Below are 16,652 nucleotides of genomic sequence, written 5' to 3'. Positions count from 1 at the left end.
AGGGTTGTTACTGGTGGTTCCCACAAGGATCGGTTCTAGGACCACTGCTTTTCGTAACTTTTATTAACGACCTGTATGCGGGGGTGAGAGGGTAGGTTGGCAAGTTTGCAGACGACACAAAGGTTGGTGGTGTTGTGAATTGTGTAGAGGATTGTCTAAGATTGCGGAGAGACATTGATAGGATGCACAGGGGGCTGGGAAGTGGCAGATGGAGTTAAACCCAGAGAAGTGTGAGGTGGTACACTTTGGAAGAACAAAGTAAATAGCAGGATACTTGAATGTATGGAGGAACAGAGGAACAGATACATGTGGTTACATGTGGTTATCCCTGAAAGTTGCCTCACAGGTAGATAAGATAGTTAAGTAAGCTTTCATAAGTCGAGGGATGGAGTTTAAGCGCCGCGGGGTAATGATGCAGTTCTATAAAACTCCGGTTAGGCAACACTTGGAGTACTGTGTCCAGTTCTGGTCGCTTCACTAAAGGAAGGATGTGGAGGCATTGGTAAGGGTGCAGAGGAGATTTACCAGGATGCTGTCTGGTTTAGAGAGTGCGCATTATGATCAAAGATTATGGGAGCTAGGACTTTACTCTCAGCAGAGAAAGAGGATGAGAGGAGACATGATACAAGATATTAAGAGGAATAAAGAGAATAGACAGCAAGCGCTTCTTCCCCAGGGCACCACTGCTCAATACAAGAGGATATTTCTTTAAGGTAAGGGGTGGAAAATTCAAAGAGGATAGTGGGGATATGTTTCTTTTACTAAGAGAGTGGTTGGTGCAAGGACTGCATTACTTGACTCAGTGGTGGAGACAGATACACTAGTGAAATTTAAGAGACTGCTGGAAAGGTATATGGAGGTGTAACGTTACATGGGAGGCTGGGTTTAAGTATCGGCACAACATTGTGGACCAAAGGGCCTGTACTGTGCTGTATTGTTTTATGTTCTATGTTCTATTAGTCAAGGCGTTAAAGGTTATTGGCAGAAGTCTGGGGGATGGGATAATAAATCAGCCCTGCTAGTAAAGTGGCAGACCCAAAGGACTGTAAAGCATATTTCTGCTCTGATATGTTATATGTTCAGACTTCCATAATCTAGGCACCAGAAAGGGACTACAGATGTATCATCATCTTCTCGTGAATTCGTGTGTCACGGAGGTAATTAGGAAACCGTAGTAGTAACCCTCACAGAAAAACATACTTCCCTCCAGAACTCGGAAGTTACTGGACAATGAACAAGAGTAGTAAAGGAGCTGGTTTTCCTTTCTCAGAACGCAGTAGATCACTGTGTGCAGAAGAGTCCCTGGTTGTCTTTTATTCCGTTTCACTGGTCCCTCACACCAATCTGCTAAGGGCCGTATGGTGATACCCGTACTTCAGCTGTCCAACGTTAAAATCTCACGCAGTGGTGTTTTCTTTTAAAGTACATCATATTCGACTCGATTAATCGCGCTATATTATGCATAAGGTGTGTGAGTATGTGTGTGTGTGTGTGTGTGTGTGTGTGTGTGTGTGTGTGTGTGTGTGTGTGTGTCTGTGTGTGTGTGTGTGTGTGTGTGTGTATGTGTGAGTGTTGTGTGAGAGGGAGGGAGCGTAAGAGGTGTTGAGTTATATCAAGGGCATGGGAGATATATGGGGAGTGCACGAGGATATTAGTTCTGCGAGAGCGTTGACACGTATATCAACTGATTCTGTTGTCCTTTGATCCAGGTAGCCCTGCTGTGTCTTGTCTGGGCGTATTTGTACCCTCACCAAAACCCTACTCCTGGCGCTTATCTGCCACCTGTTACACATACCTCCCATTGCGCTCCACGCTCCGCATTTCCAGCATCCTTAGATACTGCCTGATTTCCAAACTCGCTCTCCTTTCGTCATTGTTAACTACAGTGCTGTATACATTTCTTAATCACCCCATGTATTTATATGTCGCCAACACTTCTAAAAAGTATTGCGGAGAAAAGTATTACAAGCAAGAATACTCGGCTTCTGTGCTCGTTATATCAACTACTCTGTATCTACTTTTAGCTTGGCGTGAAGCCCGGTGTATTTTCCCTAGGCTGGAAACAGCAAAGTAGAGCATGAAATCTGATAGACCTACATGTTTAAAGGAGGATTGCACAGGTGCGGTTTCTGGAGATGTTCAACAGTAACGGCAGACCAACCAACCTTTCGTTTGACGCTATTGGGCTGTAATGATGGTCCTCCATCTCCGGCAGTGTTCATGTTTTATTTCATTATATCACTAGCTTGGTTTTAACTACAGTCAGAACTATAAGGACAGATGAAAAATACCTGTTTACCCCGGATCCTCGGAGACTAGGGGGAGATCTGATAGAAAGTTATCAGAGAGGTGTTTATAATTTCTATATTAAGATACTTTCTCATTGCCAGAATAGTAATGCCGAGTGCCATAGTCTAGAAAGTTTAAAATATATTTGGGAATATTGAAGTAAGCTCACATAAGGTGCTTTGTAAAAGCTACCTTTCTTTATGATGACATGTTATACTGCTCAATAGGCATGCTTGAATTGGAAACATGCAGAACGTCACATAAGCTTTACCTAATTGCATATTGTAGCCAGACGCTGTCTGCTTGATGGGTGTTTCATAAACCGACGACTGAAAGCACTTATTTGAGATATTTCGTTGTGTTTATACAGCGACAGGCAGTTTGGGCCATGTACACAAATGCTGTAGAAACACAGTAGGGCAGGTATCAGGATGGAAAGGATACAGAGTTGTCGTTACAACCTGAGGCCCTTAATCGGTACTGGGAAAGAGGGAGGAGAAGCTAGTGAAAGAAAGCAGGGGACTGGAAGAAGTACAGGCTGGACAGTGAGAGTGAACACAGGCGAGGGGGAAGCTGAGCGGCGTGGAGTAGGATGAAAGGAGGAACTGGAACCTGATAAATTAAAGGGCCGAGGAAGAAAGAACCAGATAGGAGAGGAAAGTGGACCATGGATAGACTGAAGGAGCAAGGGCAACGTACAGAAACATAGGACGGCGGACAGAAGAAAAGATGTAAAAGGGTCACTCAATTCGGAAATTGAAGATGAGAAAAGGGGAGGAAGGGAGATCACCAGAAGTTAGAGTTATCGATGTTCACGCCTTCAGGCAGGAAGCTATCCAAACGGAATGTGAGTTGCTTCTTGTCCAAACTGAGAGCGTCCTCATCGTGGCAGCAAAGAGGCCATGGCTATACATGTTAGAATGGGAATGAAGAATGGAATTAAAATGGTTGGCCAAAAGGAAATCCTGTTTGTTGCAGACGGAGCTAAAGCCGATCAGTCAACGTCGGGTCTCACCGATGTAGAGTGGGCCGCGGCGGTAGCAGAGATAGAGGTTGGACCTGGAAAACTCCTGCGTGCAGTGCTATCTCACCCAGAGGGACTGTTTCCGTCAAATCGTGGTGTAAGAGAGGATGAATAGGAAGGGACAGCACTTCTACTCATAGGGATATGCCAGAAGGGTGATAAGTTGGGTGGAGTGAATAGACATGAAAGTGTGGAGAAATCGATTCGTGCGCTAAGCCTAGAGTGGGAGGAGTGGGAAGTCAAAGGAATCCCATTGGTGGGGTAGGGTATGAATTAAATAATGTCTGCAATTTTGAGCAAAATTTTTTGCGACTAAACGGAAAGATTTTTTTTTTTTGGCTGGAATCTGCTATTTCCATGACGGAGCTATTGAATATGAAATATTTAGCGGAAATTTCATCAGAAGCTTCAGTTCTTCTCGGAATTTCTTTTGAGTCACTGCGTAGATAAACGTGTTTGTGCAGCAGCTCAACATCTGAAAGACGTTGCCACTTTCCATCAGGATAAATCTAGGGTCACTGTAGCCATTAATTGCATAACCAACTTGAAATCGCCCTACTAAGAAGTTGACAACATACGGCATCCACAGAAGGATGAAACATCCCGAGATTGCAAAGAGCAGGATGATCGACTTCCTGCGGTTTTCCATCTCCGGGTCGCTCTGTCTCTCTCCCAAAGGGCCACGGCAGAGTCTCCTACGGGCCCGACTGGTTACCAGAATGTGCCTGACAGTGAGGGCGTTGAGCGAGAGAATAAGCAGGAACGGGAGACAGGGGGTCAGAGCGCGATCGGTCCAATCAAATATTGTCCACAGCAGAAAAGAAGAAAGGATATCCCTCCGTTTGCAATACCAGGGTACGTTGTCAATGACGTACATTGGTTCGTACAAAAAGAACCAGGGAACGTTGATCACGCATCCTAAAGTGCAGACGACAGAGACAACAATGCCAGCGGTTCTGTGGGTGCAATACTTTGCTTTGAGTTTCTGGCAGCAGATGGCGACATATCGGTCAAAGGTAAACGACACCGTCAACCAAACCGAACTGTCCCTTGCGGTATAAATTATCGCAATACTGAACCTGCACGCAGGCGTAATGGAGAGAAAACTACCGGGAATATAAATAGCGGGAATCCGGTTTAATATCACGGCGGTGAGAATTACCAGAAGATCCGTCGCTGCCATGGACACGAGGTACCGGCTGATACATCTGGATAGACCGCATTTTCCTCGGGACAGGATCACAATGGCCACTATATTAACTGTGTGAGAAGCAAAAAAATCCAGTTAGCGTCAGTTCTGTGGACGCAATTACCTTTTGAATGAGGGAGGACAGGGGAGAATGGCAAGACCGATTCAAGCTGACTGGAAGGCGATAGCAACTCAAATAACCATGGGTTACACCCGTACACTCAGAGAAGTGTTACTTTTCATGCCCAGCAGAGAGTATTTGCTCTTCGTTATCTCACTGTATGAACTGTTGGCCATAGTCCCAAAATGCGACATCAGTTCATGAAGAGTTAAAAGCTTGGCTCAAACATTAATACAGCAAAGTAAAAATAGTGTTAAATACACAGTAACTCTAGCTACGGATGCAACAGCGTTTTCGCAACATGTTAAAAATATATTTTAATTGCTTTATTAGCTGCACGTTTAGTGTGTCAAGAACGTCGTCCAATTAACTGCCTGAACTGATGCAGCTCGATCACACTTATTATTACCTACCCCCGACACATTGTCATGCCGAACAGAGCCGAATGAATGTATCTGACCTATTGTGATTTTGTGCAATTTTGCTTAACATTTAGTAGACACAGTGCTCTGCAAGAGGCATAGGCGCCCCAGACTATGCGCCGAAGACTTTTGCACAGTACTGTGTAATCACAAACAGGAGAAAATCTGCAAATGTTAAAAATCCAAACAACACGCACAAAATGGTATTGGAATTTTTGTATGCCAAGCAGCAGCTATTGAAACAAACTACATTCGCCTTTTCTGGTCGAGACCTTTCAGTGGTACTGCAGACAAAAAAGGAAAAAAAGGCATAAATGTCTGTGGAGCCAAGCCACTGTACTTTTTCCCATAGATGCTCCTTGCCCCGCTGAGTTCCTCAAGCATTTTGTGTGTATTGACTGTTTATTTAATGCCTGTCATGCAATCGTTTTATACAAATGAAAATACTCTGTTCCTACTTTATAAGGTGCATTTGTAGACTTCTTCGTGGATACAAATATCTGCTCAGCCAAACATGTGTCAGCTATTCAATATATAAAGATCAACAGAGCATAAGACAGAAGAACAGAGATGTTAAAACAGTAAGCAATGCTTTACCTGGAACCGCGATCACTGCAAGAGCCGTATAGTAAATTGCGTACACCAGGCCTCTGGGAGGAGTATGCATTTTCCGTAAGGGTATGCGAGACCCGTTCCGAACACCAATCGAGCTGTTTTCGATTTCAGAAGGAGTCCTTCATATACTCGACGTTCAACCGCGAGTAATTTAAATAAGTTCATGGTGCTTGCAATTCAATCACGAAGAATGTCATTAACTTAAGATATAGTCAGTGAACAAACATAATGTCTGACGTCACAATTAGCAGTGCGAACAGCTGATGAGCAAACAGGTTTGGTAACATCCCAATCAGAACACTCTCGTAAGTTAAGAAACAGCTACAATTCGTCTCGCTTTCTTGTGATTTTAGTGGAGTTGGGGATGAGGGGAATGTATTGTATACATATTTAAACTTCAATATTCAATATTCAACATTTACAATTCTCTTTACCGACGTCATGCCAGACAATGATATGACATTATATGACTTAATTCCATAAATCATACTTACACATTACATGTGTAATGAACATTACCTATACTTTGTATGCATATAATATACAAGCAGCGGCCACTTTATTAGATACACTTACACACCCACTGGTTGACACAAATATCCGATCAGCGAATCATATGACAATAACTTTGTCATAAGGGGGGCGTTGGGAGCGGACCTAAAAGCAAGACACGCACACTTCATTACCAGAAACAGGACTAGGCGTGAGAAGGAAGCAAGGAAAGTGGGGAAGAAAGGACGCTGGACATGACATAGGCCCTGGATTCCAGTCCTGGGCTAGGACTTGACGAGGATAGCGGAACTAGGACACGGAAATGGGAACTAAGATCCTGGGTTTGGACTCCGAGCCAGAGACTAGACAAGGACCCAGAACCTGGGTCTTGACGGGCTCGGACCCCAGAACCAGGCGAGGGAATGATGAGGTTACAGGACTGGACGAGAGACTGATGGACAGGGAAAGGGAACCTCAGCACAGGACGAGGGAATCCCAGCACTGGACTGGGCATGGTACTCCTGTGCTGGGCACATGGACATGATGACAACCCAGAGCCTTGATCGAGGGAGAGACAGGAACATGGAACACCGAACCGGAACCAGTCCTTGGGCACAGGACGTAGGGCTAGGACTCATAACACAGAACACAGAGCCGGGACCCCTCCTTGGGTACAGTACGTAGGGCCGGGACTTATAACACAGAACGCTGAACACGACTTCACAGTTCCCAACGATATGTAGCGGCAAAAAGGCCGGACCTACCTAGCGAAGGCGTGGACACAGACAGACAGTTCCAAACAGGACGAGGCTCCCGATACAGGCAAGGTGAGGCGAGGCTCCAGGCAGTGGCAAGGAGAGACAAGGCTGCAGGCAGAGGCAAGGCGAGGCGATGGTTTGTACAACAGGAAAATGATCTTAGCATACCTCTAAAATCCACAATTAACTACTCAAGAGGCGCAGGCTGAAGGTTTTACAAGAGCCGTCACAGACCCCCGAACAAAACATCATCGAAAATCTGTGGATAGATTTCAAAACAGCAGTGTATGCAGGACGGCCCTAGAATTTCACAGATCTGGACGCCTTTTGCAAGGAGGAATGGGCGAGAATTCCACAAAGGAGAATTGAAAGACTCTTAGCTGGCTAATAAAATCGTGTACAAGCTGTGATACTTGCCAAAAGGGGTATTACTAAGTACGGAACATGCAAGGTGCCCAACCTTTGGCTTCAAGTCATTTCCTTTATCGTTATTTTCAGACCGTAAAAGATGGAAATAAAAAAAAAAATAATCTTGCTTAAAATATTGAAGAAATGTGTCACATTTCACTTTATGCCTGTTTGGAAATCAGGTCAACTTTTATTCGCTTAGCTATTCACAGAAACAGGAATTTGGACCAGGGATGCCTAAAATTTTACATGCCACTGTATCCGAGAGAAGAAATGCTACAAATGGGGAAGGTCGAGACTACTTGAACAAGAATGATTCCGGAGAACAAATGGTAAACGAATGACAAGAGTTTGTTTTCTCCAAGCCTGTTCCCGCTGCAGTTTAGAAGAATATGGTTGGGGGTTCAAATGAAATCCTGTAGAATATTGATTGGCTGTTACATAGTGGAGGCGCAGCGGAGGTTTCCAATAGCGGGGGCGGTACAGCACCAGAGAGGCCATCCTCAGAATAGAGGGACGCCTATCTAGAACAGTGATACAGAGGTATTTCTTCAGCCAGAGTGTGATGAATACGAAGAATTCATTACGGCAGAAGCCGTGGATGTCAGTCCATTTAAATAGATGTAAAGCGCAGGTTTACAGGTTCATGATTAGTCAGCTGGCAATGGGGATAACGTATCCTGCATCGTTAATTCTGCCCCTTAGGTTCTAAACCACATAACCTCACCAAAACAGGATAAAATTCCCTGATGCAACAAGCAATAAAACGAGTGACTTTCTCCGACTCTGCATCTCTCGGTCTCCCATGTACCTCACTCCGCAGGAGCCTCTGTCTTTTTCGGACTATGCTGGCCGCTAAAGACCTACCTATTCGTCAAGGCATTAAGTATTACTGCTGGTATGACCAGAGAATGAAGAATTGCAATTACTGCCCAGGCTGGTTATTGCAGAATACCGGCTTTTTCACCCAACAAAACGGTCATAAACTAAGGATGCATGCACCACTGGATATAAAATATTATACTAAAATACTAGAAAACTTTTAAAAGCAATTCAGCACATTACAGCACCCAGAGCAAGATCTGTTCTTCTCTGTTTTTAGTGTTACGTTTGAGCAGCAATAGCTCATAAATTGAGTCAAGTTTTAAAATTAAAATCTTTATTTTAATATAGAAAATATCCTCTGGCTAGGATTTTTATGTCCTCGTTGTCCACAGGAATGGTACTGGAGGATTGCAGGGAGGCGAATGATGTCCCCTCGTTCAAAAATGGTAGTAGGGATAATCCAGGCAACTATAGACCAGTGAGCCTTACGTCTGTGGTGGGAAAGCTGTTGGAAAAGATTCTTAGAGATAGGATCGATGGGCATTTAGAGATCATTGTCTGATCAGGGACAATCAGCATGGCTTGTGAAGGGCAGATCGTGCCTAACAGGCTTGATAGAGTTCTTTAGGGAAGTGACCAGGCATATAGATGAGGGTAGTGCAGTGGGTGTGATCTACATGGATTTTAGTAAGGCATTTGACAAGGTTCTACACGGTAGGCTTATTCAGAAAATCAGAAGGCATGGCATCCAGGGAAGTTTGGCCAGGTGGATTCAGAATTGGTTTGCCTGCAGAAGGCAGAGGATCTTGGTGGAAGGAGTACATTGAGATTGGAGGGTTGTGACTAGTGGAGTCCCACAAGGAGCTGTTCTGTGACCTGTACGTTTTGTGATTTTTATTAATGTGGGGGTAAAAGGGTGAGTTGGCAAGTTTGCAGAAGACACAAAGGTTGGTAGTGTTGTAGATAGTGTAGAGGATAGTGTAAAACTCTAGTTAGGCCACACTTGTAGTATTGTGTCCAGTTCTGGTCGCCTCAGTATAGGAAGGATGCGGAAGCATTGGAAAGGGTACAGAGGAGATTGACCAGGATGCTGCCTGATTTAGAAAATATGGATTATGATCAGAGATTAAGGGAGCTAGGGCTTTACTCTTTGGAGAGAAGGAGGATGAGAGGAGACATGATAGAGGTGTGCAAGATATTTAGACAGAGTGGACAGCCAGCGGCTCTTCCCCAGGGTACCACCGCTCAGTAAAAGAGGACATGGCTTTAAGGTAAGGGGAGGGAAGTTCAAGGGGGATATTAGAGGAAGGTCTTTCACTCAGAGAGAGGTTGGTGCGTGGAATGCACTGCCTGAGTCAGTGGTGGAGGCAGATACACTAGTGAAGTTTAAGAGACTACTAGACAGGTATATGGAGGAATTTACGGTGGGGGGTTATATGGGAGGCAGAGTTCGAGGGTCAGCACAACATTGTGGGCCGAAGGGCCTGTAATGCGCTGTACTATTCTATGTTCTATGTTCTAAATGAAATAAACAGAAGTTAACATTGTTATGCGCGCTCGTGCGCGTGCTTTTCTGTGGCTCCCGAACAGTCAAGCTTAGGAACAGTTCTTAAAGCCTTAAGATTAAGATGGCAAGTAGAAAAGGTCCAATAAGCCACGGAATAAGTTCTGGGAGAGATTTGTAAAACCACGTTAAAATGTAGAGAGAATTCCTCAGATTCCACGCTGAGTAAATGAAGTAACATCGCCGAAGATCTTATCCGTCGAGTCGTTCCGAAACCCACGCAAAAATTTCACAAAGTGACAGTCACAGAATATCCCTTCACACAAGTGGTTACCATATAACACACCCGAATCCAGGTAAGGGTTAACAAAAGTGGCAGTCATACGTTCAATATACACGGTATGCCGTTGATCAACCCAATCTTGTGTGCAAGGGAAAGTATCATACTTTACCCATATCGTAGCAAACTACTGCCAGCAGCTTGTCATAGTCCCGCCTCATTCAAGTGTTTTTAAAGTGACACCCACAGTACGAAACATTGGTCACGTAACTTTAGATCCTGACAACAAATGAAGATGAGCCGATCAATGGTGAAAGCCGACAGAACAGACCGTGCGGAGTAGAGCAGGGCGACGTTGATGCCACCGATATGGTCGGTGTACAAGAAGCTTAACTATTCTAGATGGACAATGGGCATTTGCTTCACGACCATGTCGAGGACAAAGGGGCCACCAGGTAGCTTGCGACAGTTCTGGAGAGACCATGCCTTCCCCGGGAAAGGACGGTAACCATCAGCACGTTCACTATGTGGAAGGAAAGGAACACGAACATTAATACTTACTCTGCGAATGAGGTTACCATCTTGAACGATCACTATTCTGAATTTACAAGTCTTGCAGGGTATGCAGTGATACAGAAACAGCGTACTACATGTCTCATGCTTACACTTCCTTCCCACGTACTGCTCCATTTCTCATTGTCCTCTGGTTAGAAATTTATTTTCTGTCAGATTTACCTGCAGGGCGCCATGGTATCCGACCAGTGTGCAGGACCCTCTGGGTATCGGAGTTCGCAGTTTTATTCCGGCCTTCTGTAAGGAGTCTGTTTTATTCCCCGGGAACGCGTGTGATTCCTCCAAGTGCGCCGGTTTCCCGGCACCCTCCCGCGCGTCCCGCAGTTTAATGACATGGCGTTTATTCGGCTAATTACTCCTTGTAAGTTGCCCTGTGATTAAACTAGTATTAAGTACGTGGGTTGTCGGGTGTTGCGGCTCGTTGAACCTAGCTGTGTCCTTGAATGAAATAAAATACAGCCTTTTCAAGTGTACTTCTCCATATTCTATATATTATTATGTAGCTGTTTAAAAGATATTGCACTTGGCCAAATCACTTCGTTTTGCAGGTGGTTCCATGAGTGGTGGGAGCAGTATTACGTCATTTTGACCATCGAGTCTGCTCTGTCATTCCGTCATTGATGTTTAATTATCTCTCTTAACCGCTTACAGTGATAAAATATAAAATCCTAATCCATGTCTCCGATTTATAGTCTCGATAGAAATTTTACTTCCAGCAGGATATACCAGGGGAGCGGTACCTTAGAGTTTTTTATAGTTACTTTCGAACCCTGACTGCCTTATGACAACCTTAATGTAACTCTCAGGTCGGCTAGTGGCTTAATACAGGGGATGATAGCCAAACTTAAGAAATCTCGTTTGGGTGGATGCTGCGCGATCTGTCCCCGTTGGAAATCAGTGCAACGAAATAACAAACAGTACACAATATGCAATTAAACGATTGAACATTATAATTGTTAACTTGACTATATGACTTGACTTGACTTACAGAAAAAATAACCCATTCCCGTGAAACAGTTAAATGCGCAAACGTTGGAGCTCACTGATAAGGCTGTTCATCCACCAAAGACCACCTCAGATCGTCGCTGACTTTCAGACACTCGCTCCAAGTCAGCTCCGTCAGGCGGTCTGCAAACACTCTCCATTCGTGTCTTCTGTCCTCATCTCTCTCGGGCAAAAGACAGCGAAATCGCTCTCCCAGACACACAAGAAAGATCAACATCCCGCTCATTGGCTAACATGCCCCGTTATTGCTAGTCATAACCCAAACACTGATACTACAAAGAAACCATGACCTTAGAAACAGAAAATTCCAGACTGGTCATTTACATTGGCAGTGAAACCTTACAGCGTGTCACGTTAATACATTCGTAATGAACTATCAGAAACATGCAGCGCAAACCAAACGGCAATTATTACCCATCCAGCTGTTATTGATTAATTCCAGATCCCAGAACAATGCGGGAAATCGTTTTCAGATCTTGTTGTGTTGAACAGCTTAATGTGATTGTTTGCTGTAAGGGAAGTCATAGCTGAAGGGTGGTAGTGGGGCTGAGCTCCCAGTGCTAAACAAATGCGTCTCAAACAGCCTCAGACAACCAAGTCCAATTCCTGGCTCTCACGTATGGCATAGTCCTTATGCCCGACGGAGCTGTTCTCACTGACAGAAGGGGCAAAGGCGGACTTCTGGCGCCTTAAAAACCATTTGCTCCGGGTATATGGGGCTCGTTAACCACGTATGGTAGCTCATCTGGGAGATGCTGGCACCAACCTGTATCAACTTTAGTCGTTCGTTTGGACCTGTCATCAACATGAAGTGGGGGGACCCAATGCATGGTCAACAGACGGATCTGTATATCAACTCTGCCCTGGCTTGCGCCCTGGAGAAGCCACACCCAGTGATTACCAGAGGCGCAGTACCCATGGTCGACCACGACCGACGGAGGCCACACTCACAATGTGATTTCAGGGAGTTCAGTGTGTGGGTCTGAAAGGAGATGTGGAACTTATGTTGAAGCGATCGTTATTAAGTCCTGCAGATATTTCACAAACTTTGATAGTGTAAGTATTGTACTGCAGTGCTGCAGTGAGTATTACTGTTAAAAGCAAAGAACACAATCGAATGCCGGATCTTGCGGATGGATAGATAAACAGTTAGGTTGGTAGGGGGAAAGAGAGAGAGAGAAATACAGCAAGATATTGGACAGGGAGCAGATTTTGATGGCAAATGTATTATTTGAGGGCTGTGTGCAATCAATAGAAAAACTGAAGGTAAAGAAAGAATTGATATGAAAGTGAAGGGGAAATCGATTCCTGCGAGAAGCCGAGAATGAGAGTAGTCGGAAGTCATAGGCATCCCATTGCGGGGTAGCATACAAATCAAATTATGTCCTGAGTTTTGAGTAAAATTTATTTTTGTGTAAACGGAACGAATTTGTTATTTTCTTTCGTTTGTTTGTTTTTGCAGGAATCTGCTATTTCCGTGATGGAGCTATTGAATGTGAAATGTTCAGCGGAAACTTCATTAGAAGCTTCAGTTCATTCCGGAATTTTTTTTGAGTCACTACGTAGATAAATGTGTTTGTACAGCAGCTCAGCAGTTGGAAGACGTTGCCACTTTCCATCAGGATAAATCTAGGGTCACTGTAGCCATTAATTTTATAACCAACTTGAAGCTGCATTACTAAGAAGTTGACAACATATGGCATCCACAGAAGGATGAAACATCCCGAGATTGCAAAGAGCAGAACGATCGACTTCCTGCGGCTTTCCATCTCCGGATCGCTCTGCTTCTCTCCCGTGGGGCAACTGCGGAGTCTCCTACGGGCCCGACTGGCTGCTAGAATGTACCTGACAGTGAGAGCGTTGAGCGAGAGGATAAACAGGAACGGGAGGCAAGGGGTCATAGCACGATCAGTCCAATCAAATATTATCCAGAGAAGAGAAGAAGAAATGATATCCCTTCGTTTGCAATACCAGGGAACGTTATCAATGACGTACATTGGTTCGTACAAAAAGAAGCAGGGAATGTTGATCACAAACCCCAAAGTACAGACGACAGACACAACAATGCCAGCGGTTCTGTGGGTGCAATACTTTGCTTTGAGTTTCTGCCAGCAGATGGCGACATATCGGTCAAAGGTGAACATGACCGTTAACCAAACCGAGCTGTCCCTGGCGACGTAAATTAATGTAATGCTGAAACTGCACACGGGAGTGATGGATAGAGAACTACCGGGAAAATAAATAGCGGGAATCCGGTTTAATATCACGGCGGTGATAATTACCAGAAGATCTGTCGCTGCCATGGACACGAGGTACCGGCTGATACATCTCGATAGACCACATTTTCCTCGGGACAGGATCACAATGGCCACTACATTAACTGTGGGAGAACGAATTGGAGATTACTGACAGAGCACACTTGCTGCAGAAGTAATTTAGAAGTTTATGTAGTTTCTGTATGCCATCAAATAAACATTGAATATCTGATCCACAATGGAGCTTATCCCACCTGAATGCATGCGTGCAGGTATGAGGCCAACTTATTAAGCACACTTGCATACTTGGTTACATGCTCGTTTATGCAAATACCTGATCAGCTAATCATTTGGCAGCAATTCATGCACTAAAAGATGCAGACATGTTCAAAACGATTATTTCCCAAGTTGGGGTCCACGGACCCCTCGTTTAGAAGTAGGGACGCCCCTGGTCAAGAGGTTCTGTTGTTGTTCAGACCAAATGTGATATCAATGACCTTGACAGTGGAATTATTGTTGGTACCAGACGGTGTGTTTTCAGTATCTCAGAGACAAAAATTCGAGCGAGCTTCAGTTCTGTGGACGAAACCACTTTTAATGAAAGAGGGCAGGGGAGAATAGCAAGACCGATTCAAGCTGTCTGGAAGGCGATAGCAACTGAAGTAACCATGGGTTATACCCGTACACTCAGACAAATGTTAATTTTCGTGCCGATATTATTTGTTCTTCGTTCGTCAGCTGTGTGAATTGCCGGTCATGGTCCTAAAAAAAAGCGACGTCAGTGCATGAAGAGTTAAAAACATTGGATCAAACATTAACTCAGTGGGGTAAAGATAGTGATAATTACACCTTAACTCTTGTTACAGATGCATTGGTTTTTTCGCCACGTTTTTATAAAGTATTTTAATTGATTTATTACCTGCCAAATATTTGTTGTACGTTCAGAGTGTCAAGAACGTCCTCCAGTTAACTGCCTGAACTGATGCATTCAGATCACACTTGTCATTACCTACCCCCTACACATTGTCATGCCGAACACCGCCGTATAAATTTATCTGACTTATTGTGGAAGTGATATTCATAAATTGTAATAGCTGCTGCGCCGAAGAGGTTTCCACTGAACTCTAAGCTGCATGTTTAATGTCATTTACCTCTTGGGTTAATTTTGGTTTGATGTGAAGTACATTTCTATCTCTACCTGTTCTTGAAAGAGCAATATCTGCGAGTCTGAAGATTTTGTAAATATTGGTTAACGTTTAGTAGATACAGTGCTCTGCAAGAAGCTTGGTCGCCCCAGAATATGTGCCAAAGACTTTTGCACAATACTGTATATATAATCACAAGCAAGAGAAAATCTACTGACGCTGAAAATCCAAACAACACAAACAAAATATTATTGAAATTTTACACGCCAAGAAGCAGCTATGGAAACAAATTGCATTCGCCTTTTCTGGCCGAGACCTTTCCGTAGTACTAGAAAAAAAGGAAGAAAAGACACAGGCGTCTATGGAGCTAAGCTGTTGTGGATGCTTACGGCAGAGGTTGATTGGTTCTTCATCAAAAATAATCTCAGGATTAGAAGGCAGTAGAAGGCAGAATGCGTAGAAGGCAGGACAATGGGGTTTGGATAACAAATCAGCTATCTTGGAATGACGGAGCAGACGATGGGCCGAAAGGCCTACTACTGCTCCGCAGCTTTATGTTCTTATGACGTTCATATATTCGGCAATACTCCCGTGCACAGACCCTCAGCTAATGTATTATTGTTGATGTCAGTAAGCTGAGACGCAGAGGGAAGAAGACATGGAATGCTTCACGCAGGTTAAAAATGCCGTACCAAGAGCTGGTGTTGTCGATAAGAGTACCATGAACCTCAAACACAGCAGGACAGCGAAACAACAAGTGAATTGCAAAGTTAATTTGAATTTGGGCAGGGTCGCGAATAGCAACGTCTCAGAGGCGTGTGGGCACTCAGAAGTAATCGGCGCAACCTCAGGTAAGCCATCTATTCAAAGTTCAAAGCACACATATACAACCCCTTAGTGCGGGTGTCCACTATACGTTCAAAGAAACACAACATAATCAAGGGAAACTGCACATGAACAAAGACCAAAAAACAGGCAAAGGAAAAAGATCGTGCAAATACAAACTATATCAGTAAGTAGGGAAATAAATAAATAAATAATTTCCTGAAGAAGTGTATCGGCCCGAATCGTCCACTGTTCTTTTTTTGCTAAGATTCTTCCTGGCCTGCTGAGTTCCTCAAGCTTTCTGTGTGTATTGACTGTGTATTTACTGTATCTGATGCATCTGTTTTATACGGATGAAAACATTCAGTCTCTACTTTATAACGTATACTTGTAGACCTGTTCTCGAATACCAATATCTGCTCAGCCAAACATGTGGCCGCTATTCGATACATAAAGATCAACAGAGCATTATACATAAGACCACAGACGTTAAAACAGTAAGAAATGCTTTACCTGGAACCGCGATCACTGCAAGGACCGTGTAGTAAATTGCGTACACCAGGTCTCTGGGAGGAGTGTGCATTTTGCGTAAGGCTGTGCGAGAACCGTTCCTCACACCAATCGAGCTATTGTCGATTTCGGGAGGAGTCCTTCATATACTTGTCGTTCAGCAGCGAAGGACCTTTAAATAAGTCCATGTTGCTTACAGTTCAATCACGGAGAATGTTATTGATTTAAGATACAGTCAATGAACAAACATAATATCTGACGTCATAGCTAGCAGTGCAAGCAGCTAAAGAGAAAACAGATTTGGTAATATCCCAATCAGAGTACTCTCCTAAATTAAGAAATACTTGCAATTAATCTCGCTTTCCGGTGATTTTGGTGGGAGTGGGGGTTGAGGGTTAAAGGGGTTGTCTAT

The 16,652-nt window shown here is 44.1% G+C and overlaps 1 protein-coding gene across 1 annotated transcript; it reads right to left on the bottom strand.

Moving 5' to 3' along the window:
- Window positions 1–12,974: 12,974 nt before the first annotated feature.
- On the bottom strand, window positions 12,975–16,313 carry LOC132380733 (probable G-protein coupled receptor 139). Its single transcript, XM_059949725.1, has 2 exons — window positions 16,244–16,313; window positions 12,975–13,885 (listed from the first exon to the last, which is right to left on the bottom strand). The coding sequence occupies exons 1-2, from the start codon at window positions 16,311–16,313 to the stop codon at window positions 12,975–12,977; spliced, it is 981 nt and encodes a 326-aa protein (XP_059805708.1).
- Between the last annotated feature and the right edge of the window lie 339 nt (window positions 16,314–16,652).

Source organism: Hypanus sabinus, chromosome 24, assembly GCF_030144855.1.
Source record: "Hypanus sabinus isolate sHypSab1 chromosome 24, sHypSab1.hap1, whole genome shotgun sequence".
Lineage (NCBI taxonomy): Eukaryota > Metazoa > Chordata > Chondrichthyes > Myliobatiformes > Dasyatidae > Hypanus > Hypanus sabinus.
This window is presented reverse-complemented; position numbering and strand designations above follow the sequence as displayed.

Coding starts and splice junctions, on each gene's coding strand:
- LOC132380733 (XM_059949725.1), bottom strand. CDS start 16,313: ATGCACACTCCTCCCAGAGACCTGGTGTACGCAATTTACTACACGGTC. Junction 13,886..16,243: donor TGCAGTGATCGCGGTTCCAG/GTAAAGCATTTC, acceptor GTTCTCCCACAG/TTAATGTAGTGGCCATTGTG.